Below are 17,239 nucleotides of genomic sequence, written 5' to 3'. Positions count from 1 at the left end.
CTACAGGTTTCTAGGCTTGATCGAAATGGCTGTCAGCACTGCCAATACATTTTATAAAACATTAAGAACCTCATGTCCTTTGAGTCTCATACAGTAATGGAAGAAAAAAAAAATCACATTTAGGAGCCTAACACTGTGTTTTATTGTAGAGTTTTAAGTGTTTGTTTGCAAGCAGTGCAGTAGTTGTTGAAATATTTCAACCGGAACCAAAATATTGGACAGGCTGACCAACACTATCATAGATAGCCTTCTATAATGGCTAAAACTAAACCCTGCCTGTGAGAGTGCCTCAAACAGGAAATGTTTGTCTTTTTCTTTCCAATGTATAATCAAAATCAAGTGTTTCAGTGTCCAAGTTTATTATTAAAGTCTGCTTTGAACCACTAACCATCTCAGTAATTTCCCTATAACTCCTTATGTGTAGTGTGAGAATGTCAAACAATACAATGGCAGAGGATATAATCCAGACGGCAATCTTTACACGCACACACACACACACACACACACACACGGCAAATCTGCAGTTTATGAAAGAACTTTGTACGCGTTAGTATTGCACAGTTGCTGGAAATAGGAGAATCCATCTATTTGACTCTCTTTTTAGTCACATCTTCTGACTTCTACGTGACTCTCTCTGGTGTTTTGTCAGCCCGTGGTTCCCCGAGGGGTCTTCACCATATTAAAAGTGGAAATATATCTCCTTCCATTGTAATTACAAACCCACTGGAGGCAAAGCTTCTTGATCTCTGCTGGATCCTAACTTGCCTTTCTGTTTTCCCCCCTTTATTTACTCACCTCTCTCAGCCGGGAGGACAGACACATGCTAAGCTATCAGTTCTGTTTTCCTTTCCTTTCTGTTGGGCATTCTTTGCATCTAATAAGCCTGAAATTACAACAGCATTTAGAGGGGCAATAAAAAATTGATGGATTTACAGGGGAAACGTACTTTAAAAAAACAGAGGGGTATCGGTTTCAGTGTCTTTGAGATATACTGGATTTCAATTCCATATAAATATAGTATGTGTTGCCTATGAGAAGCTGTAAAACACAAAGCAGACTCAAAAGCTGGAACCATTCTTTGGTTTACTGTAAGTGTCTGGATTAGCCATCTCTAGTCACTGTAAATCTTCCTTGAGGCCAAGTGTTGAGGCCAAAGCATGATAGTAGGGGAGAAATTACCTTCTGCAGGGAGAAAATGAAAACTGCCAAAAAGCAAACAAGTATCCCCACTGTCCCATGAAAACAGGGCAGTTAAAGCCAGCTAAGCCTGCAATGGTTTGATCGCAGAGGGTCAAGATAAGGGCAGGAGTTTGATGATCCTGTGGTGATCAGTAACCAAGACAGGCTAGACGTGGAGTGTAAGAAGTATGGCTTAGCAACATCGCACAAAAACACATACAGAGAAGAAGAAATAATAAGAAAGGGTCTGTTGTGAATCTATTTATTTCACATCTTCTCAGTTTTTTAACTATGCATTTTCGGAAATTTGAAAATTTGGGGTTTTAAACAATAATGCAATTTTTTCTTCAGTCTACAAAGTGATAAACAGCCACACAAATTAAAACAAAAGTCCAACAAAACCAAAAAACATAATATTTCTATTGTTTTTAAATCCTGTCCAATCTAAAGTTAATTTCACTACCAATGCCAAAATGTTATACTTTCTGGTGACCGACTGTATGCAAAACCCAGATTTCAGTCTCCTCACTCCCACAAAGTGAATTATCACTAACATACATGCACTGTATGTGAATGCAGAACATATAGGGCTACACACAGCAGAGAATGGAGTGTGCTGATAATAACTTCCTCCCTTTAAGGGAATACGGACACTAATCCTACAGATGGCTGTTGCCTGGGTGGATATCGAGCTTTGAAACGCTTCATGAAGATCAGCACTATTTTTCCACTGAGGAAACCAATGACCGTGCTCAGTCAGAGCAGGACAAAAGTGGCTTTATGATAGCTCCGTTTTTAATTGTTTGTTGCATGAAAAGAACCAAGACACTCATGGGTCCTGTGTGTGGATGTTGATGACTGTGCCTGTGCCTGTTATCTCTGGTGGGGTGTGGCAGCAGGACAAGAAAGGACCATAATGCTCCCAAAAACTTATGTCAACTGATCGAGCGGCGCCGCATCTACACTAACAGTATCAGCATGTATGTCTGTTGTGGAATGTTCTCTGCTGTTCTTCAACAGTATTGTGCAAACGCTGAGACCAAAAACAGAGCTCTTATTTGCCTCAGGTAGCAGAAGTGGTCTAATTGACAACAGCGGTAGAGATGGTGTTTGTTAGTGATGGCGACGATTTTGTACTGCAAGCAAAAGCAGGACTTCTGTATTGAAATGAAGCGCACACACACACACACACACACACACACAACAGCTAGGGCTCTTAAAGAACAACCATTTTCCACCTTTCTAAAAAGTATGAATGTGTCCTTTAGTGTGTCAGAAATAACATAAAAGGAATGCTGGAACCGGCAGCTGATGTACAGTGATGATTATCATATCTAAATCCAATCCAATTTCTTTACACGGAGGCGCTTCAGGGGAGTCTCAACATGCTGGCAAGTAGGCAGCTGGGAATTCGCGTGGTGCATATGTAAGATGAGAGAATACCAGAGTGTTGTAATGGAAAAAAGAGAAAATGAGAGAAAGATTTGGTGTGAAGCCTTGTAAAATACATTTATTACAGGAAGAAATACAGAGAGGAGGGAAAAAAAGCTGCCAAATCTTTGTTTCCAGCTCTGTGACTGTGACAGCAACATGACGATAATAAAATTCCTCAATTTGGCTTGTGCCTTAGTTCCAGTCACACCCCAAACGTTACATTAGAAAGGCAGATAGCACAAATAAAGTCAAATCAGACGGATTGCAGAACAGCAATTAATTCCAAGGATAATGACAAGGGAAGCCATCCAGAAGTGTCTCTACCTCAATTAGTCTCTCATTGCACTGCCGATGCAGAGGATGGATGAAAGAAAAACAAATTAAGTTGCAGAGAAGTGAGAAGGAGAGAGAGGGTCAAAGTAAGAGATAGAGCAGGAAGGGGGGGAGGGTTGGAGAGGAAGTGATATACTTGGGTTTGAGAAAAAGAAGGGAAAGATTAAAGCGGAAGACAAAGAAAGGAGTGGGAGGGGGAGATGGAGAAAGAATTTGCTGTGTGCGTAAGAGCTTCCCTGACGGTAACTGCAACCAATGGACTCCAAAGTGAGAGAGAGACAAGAAGAGCATTCTTGGTATTCAAAGAAATGACTGCAACACAGCAGCTAGAAATGACAGAGAGGTGCAGACACAGAGGAAATTTACTGTACTCACAGCCGTATGCGCCGGGCAGTAAGCGTAGCTAGTGTGCGTGGACTGAGGGTGGTGTTGCGCATGTTGTTGTTGGTGAGATATATAATGCTGCAGACTTGTACGGGTGAAAGAGGGCCCGCTCCAGGCCCCTTGACCACCACTGCTACCAGTGGTCCAATTGGAGCCAAGACTTGGACCCATGGCTGCTGACTTAGTGCTGTGGAAACCTCTCACTGCTGCACTGGGCTGGAAGGACGGCTGGATAGAAACAACAGGGGGAAAGAAAAGAAGTTAGTTTTGGATAGAGAGTGAGAGAGAAAAAGGAAACTAAGAGTGCAATGATGAACATTGGCATCCAAAACATCACAATCAAAAATGCCAGCGAGCAGTGACTGCCCAACTGCTCGCTCACTGACCTGTATCAAAAGAAAAGCAGGATGTGGTGTCGATCTAAAGACTTCATGCCAAAACATCAAGATTGTTCTCTCACTTTCTTTTCACGCAACTCCCTCTTGCCCCCACCCAACACCAGATGTTGTGAAACTTCCTACTGTCACGGTCGAGATGTGTTCTTGCTGGAAAAGCGCTGATTGGTTTGATAAGATGCTTGGATTACAGGCTCGCAACAAAGCTTCCCAGTATGCCATTAAGTATTGGGTATCAACAGGGTCCAGGAAACACAGGGCTGAATCTGCTGACAGTCTGGCTTATGCAGCTCTGAGATGGGTTACCTCGGCTGTCATGGCCAGTGGAGCACAGAAGAAATACAGGACACACAGGGCACAGAGAGCACACATGCCGATCCATGGCATTTTAACAAGACCTAGGGCAAATACTGCAGGTATCTGCAAACTCTTCTAATTCAGAGTTCACTCCCTCACGTAAAACATATAAAATATGATGCAATCTTAAGACCATCTGCCACGAATTTAATTTGCATGTGCAAATTGTGTGCAGAGCAAACCACCTTGAATGAAGCACAGCTGTACATCACTAGTGAGCATTAATAGTCGCCTTTAGCCCCTGTTGGATTTTCACTGAGGTCAGAGGCCACCCCACACAGGGGTTACTGGAGCAGAGTGATGGCAGCTGTGCTTAGAAAGCTTTCCAGTTCTGTATTCTTCATCACTAAAGAACTGGAGGGGGAAAATGTAAGCCAAAGTTCAGCCTAATTCATACAATACATACAATGACAGGTTTAGGGTTCATGTTAATAAAAAACAGGAGGAATCCGTTCCCCCCCTCAAAGCAGAATAGATGCATTTATACAGCACTACATGGTGGAAAATGAGGCCCAATGGTGTCATAAAACCGTAAGCGCTGGGAAAAAACAGAAATATGCGAAGCACAATTTTGAATCACCAGGTTTCAACCCATGTAAAACTGGAAACTACAGCTGGAAAACAAAAAATAAATAAAGCATCCTCCCCCTTTTAACAAACATATGAAACGCACCGAGATGTTCTTTTCTCTCAGGGCTTAAATAAAAGGCTTAGTCACAGGGTCAGAATTTGAAACTGTGTGTGGGCAGGACATAGTGTACCAACAACAAATAAGCATTTCGAGCTGGATCTCGCTGATGGAAGTCATTGGGTGCTATAGAGACATTAACAGAATGTTATACTGCTACTGTAAAAGCCAGAGGGGAAGGATGGCCCCCAGTATGGTACATTAAGCTGCGTGGCCATAGACGCTACTTTAACACAAGTATTCGCCAGTTCATAGAGTTTAAGTGCTGCCCCAAGTCGTGCAACAACCTCCGCTGGTCTAATGAATGAGGATCATTCAGGCAATGAGGAGGCATTTAGGACTAAAGCATCTATGCAGAGATGTTCTGTTACAGACTCTTTTTCAACAAATTTTAAACATGTTTAATACATTTAAGGCGATTTGGGTGATTCACTCTTTATATGATAGGGCAGGGCTGTGTTTTAACACGAGCCCGAGATCCAAGGGTCCTGAGATTCTTGACTAGAATACAGCATCGGTCCCCAGACTGAGATTCATGTCACAGATTTTCAGCGGCTTGTCAGAGAGCTACAGTCTGCCCATATTTCAGCATTTTATAAAAGTATCTGGTTACAGGTACTTTTCCACTTTTAAGGAGGAGGATTTTACATATTTGGCAAACAGATGTGTATATACTGTCTGCTGGCTTACACATTTCTTTGTGCTAGCTTATGCATTTCTTTGAAACTCAATTGTAACGGTTTCACTGTAAATCTAACCATCCTGAGTAAGGATAATGCAGGAAGCTGCAGTGGATCCACACAGAGACTACTCGCATGAGAGTCAAGACTGGAAGGCAGCTACTCCAGCCAGCTATCATCTATAATACATTTACACTTGTCAGCCTTTGTGTGCAACTTTTAATAAGTCTCTTTCCACAAGGGTCATGTAAAAATCTATCTCAGGACTTGCGTAATCAATGCTGGATCATCAAAACAAAATATATGATTAATTGATTTTTATCAGTTATTTATGAATGCTAGCTCTAATTCATATTCTTATCATGTGATTGAACAGTTTTAACCTAAATGTGAACACGGGTGGTTTTAGGGAGTAAAAAATGTTGGAGCTGCTGCATATGATTCAACCCAGTCTTTCAGCAAAACACCTAATAGCTATGTAGGTCCACGGGGCAAAACATATTACTTTTTTACAATAAAAGCTCATCCCCAAACACATATTGTTTGTATAATGTGATAATACAGAAATTTCAGAAAAAGATCAAATGGAGAGAATATTAAAATATTAACTATGTTTGCTTTTCTTAGGACATTTTATGCTGTTTTGTCATACTTTGTGAAAAGGTCATCTAAAATTACCTAAACTGAGTGAAAGAAAATCTGTATTAATGGAGGTAACTTGGTGCTTCCCCACAGAACATCCACATATTAATGTCTCATCCAGCATGTGCTTTAAATCATAATACATTAATACATGCTACAAATAGAGGGATGTGCGTTATTTTTCGATGCAAGATACTGACCTGATTTAAGTGAAAAGAAAAATTAACTACTTCAGCAAGCCAGGGAATAATCAGCACCATTTATTACTGAAAATTCAAGTAATGCAGAATAATGCTTCACTTTCAGCCGTGAACAAGTGAGTGAGTGTTGCGGATCCATTAAAACGTAGAGAAGAACCAGAGCGCAGCACCTCTCCTGAGTCCATGTTTCTCTGGTTAAGTGATTTTCCCCATTCTCTTCTCTCTTCCTGGTGATATGGGCATGGTTACATGCGTCAGGGGACAGACCTTTTTGAATTACAGAACTCTTCTCTCTCTTGTCTTTCTTTATTTAATGTGCAATACTGGAAGGTGTTATGGGAAAACCGCTATTTAACTCAGTTGGCACAAAAAAGTAGCTTTTCTTATTAATTTCATTTTAATTTTCTATTTTTACTTTCTCAGCTCAGTTGTCATTAAATAAATTATACTCACCAGCCACTTAATTATTTTCAACAGCTCATTAACACAGTTACCCAATTAGTCTATCACATGGCAGCATTCAAGTGTATTTAGACATGTGAACACTGGTCAAGACAACCTGGCGAAATTCAAAATGAGCATCGGAAATTCAGAAGAAAGGTGATTTAAGTGAATTTGAATGTGCCATGGTTGTTCATGCAAGACAGGCTGGTCTGACTATTTCAGAAAATGCTGATCTACTGGAATTTTTCCACACAACCATCTGCAGGGTTTACGGAGAAAGAACCAAATAAGAGAAAACATCCAGTGTCCAAGCGTCAGTTCTCTAAATGAAAATGCCTTGTTGATGCTAGAGGTTAGAGGAGAATGGACAGACTGCTTTGAGCTGATAAGAAGGCAAAATTAACTCAATTGTTACAACTGAGGTATGCAGAAGAGCATCTCTTCCTAGCAGAAGACCGTCCCAGGAGACAAATCTGTCAGCTTAGAATACAAACCTGATGCAACACAGAAGCTGTAGTATAGAAGTTTAAAAAAATGTTGCCAGGTCTAAAATGCATAGTGTGTGTACCTAAATTGAAAAATGCACTCCAGTATAAGAAATACATAAATCTAACTTGGTTTTGGTTGTAATGGCTACTCTAAGTATTGGAGAAGGAAGTTTGCTGCAGCATTTTATTTTAGCCTATTTTATAACTCGTGAACTAAAAAGAAGAAAGACAGACATTGTTTCCTCTGGAACAAGCTCTCTGTGATTAGGGATGGGTACCGGTGGCACCAGTTCTGACATAAACGGTAGTAACCAGACCGAAAAGCAGCGCACATTTCGGTGCTTTATTTCAGTGCTTTTTTTTCCTGAGATGTCATACACTTTGGATTCTAGCCAATCATTTTACCTTTGCAAGCATAGTAGGCGGGCCCAGGTACGTACGTTCTTTTAGAGCAGAGCTACAGATTAAAATGCCCAAGGCGAAGCGGTCAAAGTCTGGCTGTACTTCACAGCAAAAGATGCAAACTCAGCAGCCTGCAACAAGTGCTTTAAGGTGATACTGTGCAAAGGAGGTAACTCCTCGAATCTGATGAAACACCTGGCGACGCATAGCATTTTTTTAAAAGCCAAGAAATGCACCGTATTTGATAGCTTGCTGCAAGACCTCACACCGAGCACATCTACTGCGGGTGTGGTGCCTGTTATCGGACCCGGAGTTAGCAACATCCCCCAAGAACCCGAAGAGTAGAGTCCTGGCCCCTAGCCCTGTCAGCGTAGCAGAAATGATGACGGATGATGATGGCAGCAGCAGCCGTTCTCCTCTGGGTCAGTAGCTTAATGTTGTTCGTGTGTAATTTACGTTGAGTACGCTAACCACGTTATTAAATTAATGCATGTAAGGTGAACTAGCAAACACAGTCGTAGTTACATGCGGCTGTCTTCTTGTTTGATGGCAGATACTCTCTTCACCCTGGCCAAAAAGGCTAAAATGACCAAAGAAAAAGTGGGAAACAGCTAAACATGAGAGGTTTTTGGACAAAGTTGGTGTTTTTTTTCCATTGATTAAGCACTGCTTGCAGCCAAGAGTGAGACCATATATGCCCCATAGCTGCAGAAAAGGCTAACATTGTTATCTTTTTACAAAAAAAACAGCTAAACATGAGAGGTTTTAGGACAAAGTGTGTGTTCTTCATTCTTTAAGCACCGGTTCGAGCACCGTTTAAGCACCGGCACCGTTTCAAAAGTACCGATTTGGTACTGGTATCGGATAAAACCTAAACGATACCCATCCCTATCTGTGACTATAAGGACGGTCATACAGATCGACTCCTTGTATACTGGAAATATTTCCAAATCTATAACACAACAGAAGAAAAAATAAAGGGGAAGTTGTTGAGGTAGTAATCAGTGTCCTATTACCAAGAAATCACATGGCTTTTTTTTAGTAAAGAAAGTTTAACAAAAATATGGGGTGTACAGACTTTCTTATAAGATGAATCTAAGACCCTGAGGCAAAACACTGCTTTTTTTTCCTCACGAGTTTCCTTAAATTTGATCATAACCTTTAGCTCAAGGTGTAATACCAAATTTTGAGAAATAATATTGTCTTATTGCCTACTCTGCTTACTGTACGCATTAAATAACACTGCACTGTCATTATCTGTTCATCCAGAGGGCATTATGCCCCATTGCTAATGCTCGGTAATGCAGGCAGAAATGTGGATTTCCCACAACACAGTTTCAAATGTGCCGTTTCCTGTTGTGCTTTATCTGTGCTTCATCTTGGCTCTGTGCTTGTTTTCGAAAAAGCCTGGAGTATTGCCAAAAAGGCGTGTTTTCCTCATGTCACCTCCATATTGCCATTTTACATGAGGCCCACGCAGAATGACGAATGACCACTGGCACAAAACTGCTACGTGCTTAAAAAGGGATTAAATGAGCAAAAATTACATCTCCGAAACATGACAAACGGCTACACATCCAAGTGCCAAAGCATTTTTTGAAATTGGAAAATGAATTAAGAATGAGAGGCTCTGTGACAATGAAAGTCACCCCAGATGGCATCAGTTAGGGGACATTGTTTTCTAGAGGGTCCTCCACGCATGCTTGCTCTGTTTGGCCAGCTATGAAAGAGATGCAGCTTTCCTTTGGCATCTCTGATGACTGACTTCCTGGAAGCTGTGTTGCGTGAAATGGCCTCTTCTGTACAAGTCCATCTCCTTTGCCAATCCTCATCCCCTTAACGCAAGTCAGCTTCCTGCTGCCAAACATGCAGGTTTTGAGTGTCACTCCTGGTAAAATGCAGGAGACAGAGATACGACAGGCTCTCTGGGTCACCCGTAGTTCCGCCTAGTAAGATCACAAATGGAAGCCCTGTTCACTCGCTATCGTTCTTTCTCCAGTACTCGCGGACCGAGTTCAATCGTAACCAAGGCAACGCAGTGGCAGGGCATGTGTGGATTTTGGCACGTGGGACACGTCTGACAGGTTTCAGGCTGCTCTCAGTTGAAAAGCAAGTGAGAAGTTACCCCTGTGGCCTCCACAATCACTTGAACTGGGGCAAAAAGGACTGGCAAGACCAAAACACTCTCTCTTTCTCTTTCCGCTTATTCTATCAGCGCTTTAAGAAAACACTTCTGCGATCTAAGATGAAAGTCTGGAGGGCCACGCGGTAGGTGGTAACCAAGGCAACAGGGTCAGAGTGTGACATTATACTTGTGATGGCTGACAGCCACTTATACAAGCATTACAACCTTTGGAGTGTGGTGTATACTGGGAAAATTTCTGCACTGACCTCACCGCGGCTGCAAAATCTTTATTGACTGGAGTCCCCAAACAAACTGCTGTGACCCTACCTGTTAAGAGTCTTTGCTCTAATCTCAGGAGATGAACTGGATTCACAGCGTATCCTTCCTGCTGCAATATTATTTCAAGCTATTGGGTGGTTTGACACCAGGTTTGTGTATTCAAGCTCAAAGTGGACTCCTAACCTGTTTTCATACCAAATACAGTCTTTTGCTTAGGCTGAAAGAAGGGAACAGAGGTGCAAAGGGGGTCACGGAGACAGACAAAAAAACCCAAAATAAAAAAAAAGAGGATAGATGCCAGAAGCAAAGATATTTATTGAATGAGTCTTTATTTACCGAAGAATCTTTGATGAACAATAATATGACCTTTCTGCGCTTGTAGCTCAAAGTAAACCTCACAACATTCTGTGTCTGTTACCCGTCTCACCAAATATTTTCCTTGGCCTCTCACATGTTTTTGCTCTGATGAACTTAAAGCCAGCTGCTGCTGTGAAGCGGATGTAGAGCCCTAAATTTGCATCTTGACCTCCTATGGGAAGCAAATAGAAAGAAATGGGAGTTGATCAGTCTAAGTTACATTACTGTTAGCCTAAACTGAAGAATTCTGATTTTGATAAAACCTTCACCATGAAAACTGATACCCAAAGTACACAGTACTCCTTTTCCTGCCGCCTTCCCTTGAACTCCCACTATTCTGGGACCAGCTACAAGAAGCGTTCACCCCCTCCACGGAGAGGGGAGATAAACATTTACACAGGGGTACTTCAGGGAGGGTAGAAAACCTAATACAGGGCTGGGGAAGGATGGATTCGACAGTTCATCACATTAGCCAATTCATCAGTTTGATTCAGATTTTCAATCAATAATCAATGAAGTCATTTGCTGCTCTTTTTCAGCAGTTTTTCTCCTTCATACTGTTGCAGACTGAAGCAGAGTATAAATCTATGTGGAGATTTTCACGTACTTGTAAGTAACCTCATTCATCTTCAAATAATTTTAATCATAACTGGGTTTGCATCTATACCAGTTTCTCTTATATTTCAGTGAATCCAAGCAGACTCACCATCAGGACTGATTATGTGGTGAACTCCCAGAAAAAATCTTTAGTATTAGCCGTTTCACCAAGTGCTCCAAAAACCATATACATCTGTGTTAAACTAACAAAAGGGTACAAAGAATTTAGTATATATTGCATAGGACAACAAAGTATGTGTGGGGTAGAAGGATAGATGGATGGGGGTCAACAAAACATACTGTACCATGGGAAACCATTTCATTTTGCATTATCAACGTAAGTTGCATTTTTGAAATAATGATCTCTCTCTAATTTTGTTCTTTGTGTATAAAGCCAACAATTATTTACACATCACAAAACTGATTTATTAACACCTTCAAAAATTCTCCCCTGGGGTGTCAGATTAGGGAAATGCTATTCCCAAGGGCTGCTACCAGTGACAAATTTATTAGTATTTGTCTGCTGTGCTCTCTTTCCTATTATTCTTTGGGGTTAAACCGTTATAGGAGTTACTGAGAGCATAAAAAAAATAAACAAACAACAGGCATAACAAAATTTATGGAAATTTTCACTGCTGCAATACCCACGTTTCCATGCATATTGCCATAAATCTGTTTAAGTAAATAAGTGTGTCTGTTTTTTGTTTTCAAATGATGACATGGGATCTACTTGAAACTGGAGTTTTGGGTGCACTGCAGTCCTTTAAGTCTATTTGGACTAAGGGTGGTCTCATTATTGGGGTCAGGGTGAAGCCATGCAAAACCTTAACTCCTTTTTTTGCAAGTCATCATAATCAAAGGCAAAAACTTCTCATGGTGATTTAACATTCTCATATGCATGATTTGATCTCACAGGTATGTCACTCTACTCTGTGGAGTCATAATGATGTTATTAAATCAGATAAAATATATATATATATATTTTAAAAACTCCTGACTGTAGCTTCGCCCGTTTCTGATACTATTATGTCTGTGACAGCAGGCGCTGCACTTGAGTTCTGAATTACAGGAATCCAGGATGAATGCACAGTACTTCAACACGTTAACAGCAGTATAGAGACAGGCTGTTAATGTCTGCTGCTGAACTATGATTACAGCTGTTTACCCACTGGGGAAGCCGAGCTGTGTCTGAGTGAATCACACCTCCAGACAAATGCTTTTACACTGACATTTTACCCCTCTTCTTATGTATGCTTTTTATACACCCACTTCTCTGGTTCCGTCACTTTGTCTGTTTATGTCGCTCTGTCAGTGTCTCCTTTTGTCTCTCTCCCTCTCTTTTTTCCTCTGTGTGTATTTCTAACTCTCTCTACGTGGTCAACTCTCTCTCTCTCTCTCTCCTTCTGTCACACTATAAACTGCAGGGATGATGGATGCCCCTGATTGCCTGAAGCCTGTGAGTCCAGCACACTAAATTCCCAGCTCTGTATAGTGCTGTGCGCCATTAAAACAACACCTACACAAAGCAGAAATAGCCACACATGATCACTAAGTGAGCAGAGGTCTGTATGGTCAAAGTAATCTGGGGCGAGGGGCTGACGAATATAATTGACACTAAATCCATAACAAGCACTTGGATTTGTTTTACCAGCTGATTTACGGTTACTGAAACTGTCAAAGCTATTCTTCTCATTACACAGTCTTCTTTTTGAAACGCTCTGTTAGCTGCAAAAGATATATAAAACTATATATTGCTTTGGGTAATAAAGAGGATATAAAACTCTTATCTACTTTTGAAATTTTCAGTAAATAAATAGCAACATCTTAGCAATGTATTGACTAATGGATGAGCAAAAAGCCTTATTGTGCTTTTGTCCATTCTTTAATTTCCCAAAGTAAATACCAGATGAGCCAACAAAGTGTGTGGTAAATTTCTGAAATGCATTGATGTATAAACATGGCTCATTTCACAAAAATGTCAAGACAGATAAAAAAGACAGATTTGTTACCAGCTCTTGCTGTAATCTCTTTTGTACATTCCTACATGTAAGTTACATAAAAGGACAACAGAATGTGTGGTGGTACTACTCATGTCTGCACAGCTTTGCTCATGGTGAGACAGCGCAGCACTTAGGTTTGGCTGTGCTTCTGTCACTGACACTGTCCCAGCAGGCCAAAGTGAGAAGATGGGAAGAGGAGGGGGGGGGGCGTAAGATGAGAGGTGTTGAGCATGGCTTTGAGGTGACGTAAAGTCTTCCATTTCTGTCTGTCGGGGATTAAGTCTCTCAGAAAGAAAGACTTACTGAGGGAGAAAGACAGAGAGAAAGACAGATAGATATATAGAAAAAAGAAAGAGAAAGGAAGAAAAGGAGACAAAGGTTATTTTAGGGTCTTTACCCTGCAATAAAGTGCCTTGAGCTGACTGTTGTTGTGATTTGGTGCTGTATAAATAAAATTCAATTAGAAAGAGAAAAGAAAAAGTGAAAAAAGAAACAAAAAGAAAGACAAGAAGAAAGAAAAAGTGACAAACAGAAAGAGAAAGTAAGAAAAAAGTCAGAAAGAGAAAGAAACTAACAGACAGAAAGAGAAAGTAAGAAAGAAGACAGAAACCTAAAGACAGAAAGTCTTTGCTTTGCCAAATTATCCAGTGAGAAGGGCAATGATAGGGGCCTTGCATCATATCTTTGCTTCTCCTCCCCCTTCTTCTGCAGTGTCCTTGGCTCTGTGTTCCCTCCAGATGGGCCTTGGTTGCTGCAGCACCTCTCATGATGACACGGGCCCCAGCTGCCTACTGCTGCTGCTATTTCTAGGCCTGTACCCCTTCCACCTCAAGGAAACCTGATACCACCCTCAAACATACACATCTGTCAGCGATTACAGAATGTACCGTGCAGGTACAAACTTTTGACTTTGGTGGGTTGAAAAACTGCAAAAATGCATAGATTTTTTGCGTATATCAAGCAAAGAGCATTTGCCATACTCTGCTTTAAAAGACTACAAGCTGCTGGGCGCACAGCACAAACCTCTCACATAAACGAAAACACAGTCATACAGACCTGCAGAAAGGGTCAAGGTCAAAAGACATAAAACACCATTCTCCCCTGTACTGTTAATCTCTTCTTCTTTCATGCTTGAAATCTATTTTTGTTTTGTTGTTTTCGTCATATCCCTAGGGTGGCTGGAAATGAAGAATTAAGACAAGAGCACAAGAAAACAAACCAAGTTGCAACGAAGTCAGCGAACACTGCAGCCCTCCAATAACAACAGTTCTTGATAAAAGTCTATTTTCTCTGCACACTGTCTCCACATGATGTTATCATTTTTCTTTAAATTCAATAAAGTCTTCCCTCCCCACTCAGATGAAAACTGTATAGTTCAGAGACGAGCACACAGTTTTGTGAAAGTTTCCCATATGAGGCCGCCTTGTGCAATATGACTTGCTGAAACGCTGAGGATGTACTGCTGTGAGAAGCTGTTATGAACACAGATCGTTATTAAACCTTGGGCTTTGTTTTGATTTCCACTAAAGAAGAGCAGACAATTACTGTGTGTGCCGCATAAAGGAGACAAAATGTCTTCTTCAGTTAAGAATCGGATCAGGCTTTTATAATCACTCTCCTCCTATTTGCCTAGGTTTGTTCTCAGCAAAGGGAACCATCATGAACCACATTTATCCACTTGTGCATATGCCTTGGGTGAGAACAAAGTGGGTGATCCTAAGGCCCAAACAAATGAAAAAGATGGGCCACTTTTTTACCTATGAGCTCATGTATTTTCCAAAAATATAGTAAATAAAGGTGAATAATGCATTGTTTTCAATTAGAAGTGTTTAGATTGTCCTTTTTAATATATGACAGCATGTACTGTAAGAGTGGACAATTCCACATTGCATCTCATGCTCCATCTACTGCTGCAATATCTCTCTATCTCCCTCATTCAACTTAAGGAAGACTCCAGTGAAAAACAGAGTGATCCTGCCAGTCTGCACCCCAGTCAAGCATCACAGGGTACACATGTACAGTCATGACCACATTCCAGCTTCTCTCTAGACCGCTGACTCAGGGACATGTCAGAACAGTGGCTCTTGGCCCCCTGAGAAAGCTAGACAGCTATACTGTCACTGTTTTGAAAGGTCGGTGCTGTGATATGATTGTACCACTACCTGTCAGACAATGTGTTTTCTTTTCTCCGGGAATACCCCGTTGGTAGGCAAGAGAAAAACTTTTCCTCCTGCCTGTCTTCATAGGAAAGAATGAGATTAGCTGTTTAAACTTGTTGGTAGGAATTTCTTCATTAGCTTGATAAAACAAGATCTATAAATTTGATCTTCAGGTTAAAAACAGCCTTTAAAACCGCAAAGGTGTCTATCCAAGTTAACAGTTAAAAGCACAAAATACACAAAACTGAGGCACTTGAACTGTGCATTCAGTAATTAATTAAGTTAATAAACTGCGAGCACTCATGTTCTCGCTCTGCAGCTGTGGAGTGCAACGAGAATGTGTTCTGCTTAGTGACAGACCTCTGTACTGATTGTTTTCTTGTGTCCTGCCACAAGCACATGAGAACATGCTCCTCTGGAACAGCAAATGACAGGATGCTGACACATCACAATAATCACAGGGCACGAGAGGATAAATGGGAGGCAAGCAGTCAAGGGACAAACATTAAAGCAGCCAAAAATAATGTATAGGCTGCGGTTTTTTAACCTGATTCAAACACCAGTGACAGAGCACCATGGTTTACCAGATATACTTATTAAGACCCAACATATTAGTTTAAAGATGATTCCTTCCATGAAGTTTGCTTAAAAAAAAAATGTGGGGCTAATTTAGTTATGCACTAATTTTATTCAGTAAACAGTTCAATTTCAGTTTTATATATAACCTTTTGGTATTGATTAATTAAAAGAAAATTTCAGTGTTTTTTGAACCACACACACACACACACACACACACACACACACACACACACACACACACACACACACACACACACACACACACACACACACACACCCCCTTTATGGGTCAAAATTAATAAAAGGGTAAACAAATGTTTGGAATGTGCCCATTATTGTGTGAAATCGCCCAAACGAGCAACCTCATAATGGCTACAATGTACAGTAATCAAAAAAAAAAAAAAAAAAAAAAAAAAACCCAAAATGTTTGTTTTTGGCATTAAAAGGTTTGAATCTTTATGAGCCAAAGTTCCAAACCTTTAAAAAAAAATAAAAAGGATCCCTAGCAAAATCTTGCTCTAAAAATCTCACAGGAGGTGAGTTCTTTCAGAAAACAGCTTAAAAGTTAGAGTTGAAGAAAGCTGTTAACCTATGAATAAACTGTGACTACCTGTGGACGACAGGGCGTTGATGAAGTTGTGTGCTACCCTCTCGTTAAGGGATAACGTACCATTTCCAGAGGGGTCTACTGCCTTAGCTGAAAATCCCATCTTTTTTAAATGTGCAACAGTGCTTTTCTTGACGGGGGTTCTACTCAGCTGCCATTCTACCTGTGTGCAGCTATTTATTAACACTATTCTTTCAGTTAAGCTTTTAACAACTGATGCTGTATGCGACAGCTGCTGGGCTCTCAGTGTAGCAGACACCAATATTAACACTTCAGAAAAGAATGTGTTGTAAGGGGTGCCATCTAAGACACGATTGCAATTTTATTCATGAGTAGTGTCTATTTTCTGGTGTATAAAGGCACTTGTCTCCACCGATCTGGCACAGGTGGTGTACCGAGCAGACCGACCTTCAAAGTGTACTTTTTTTCTTATCATATTTGTAGAAGAGATTGGCCGTGCTGCTGTATTTATATTAACCAAACAATACTTCTGTATTTAGCCATAGGGTGGCAGATACATATTTCAAAGCCTCACATTCGGATCCTTCAAAAACCTTTCTGGTTATTTTTTCCAACTTTGTTTTCTGTACAAAGTTATACTCTTTTTTTGAAAATACAACAAGAACATTATCTGAAAAGAAATTCTGTTCTAAATGAGGACCGATCTTCTGCTGATATGTAGCATCAGCACGTGCAAATGCATGTCAGTATAACATCAAAAACAATCACAGACACTTAGAACCCCAATTTTAGCCTGTCAGTGGTAAAAACAAGCACTTGACGCAGGCAGTTACCCGGTGGAATTACTTCACAGCTGTTTCACAGTTGCCAGTCTTAGCACTGTCACTCAATAGTTGACTGATATCAAACATTTTTGTCCCTATTAATAATGTAAAGTACAAAAAATGAT

At 40.6% G+C, this 17,239-nt stretch overlaps 1 protein-coding gene across 5 annotated transcripts in view; it reads right to left on the bottom strand.

The window, feature by feature from the left end:
• Positions 1–17,239, bottom strand: part of rbms3 (RNA binding motif, single stranded interacting protein) — a 301,392-nt gene that overhangs the window by 234,189 nt on the left and 49,964 nt on the right. For 4 of the 5 annotated variants that reach the window (XM_039605523.1, XM_039605517.1, XM_039605518.1 and 1 more), the window contains one exon: positions 3,322–3,558. The exons of the other annotated variant lie outside the window; for it this stretch is intronic. In XM_039605523.1, coding sequence (XP_039461457.1) covers positions 3,322–3,558 — 237 coding nt within the window. The remainder of the gene's footprint in view (positions 1–3,321; positions 3,559–17,239) is intronic. 5 annotated transcript variants of the gene reach the window in all.

The sequence above is a fragment of the Oreochromis aureus genome, linkage group 22 (assembly GCF_013358895.1).
Source record: "Oreochromis aureus strain Israel breed Guangdong linkage group 22, ZZ_aureus, whole genome shotgun sequence".
NCBI lineage: Eukaryota > Metazoa > Chordata > Actinopteri > Cichliformes > Cichlidae > Oreochromis > Oreochromis aureus.
The sequence above is the reverse complement of the archived record's forward strand: the minus strand, read 5'-3'. Positions and strand labels throughout refer to the sequence as shown.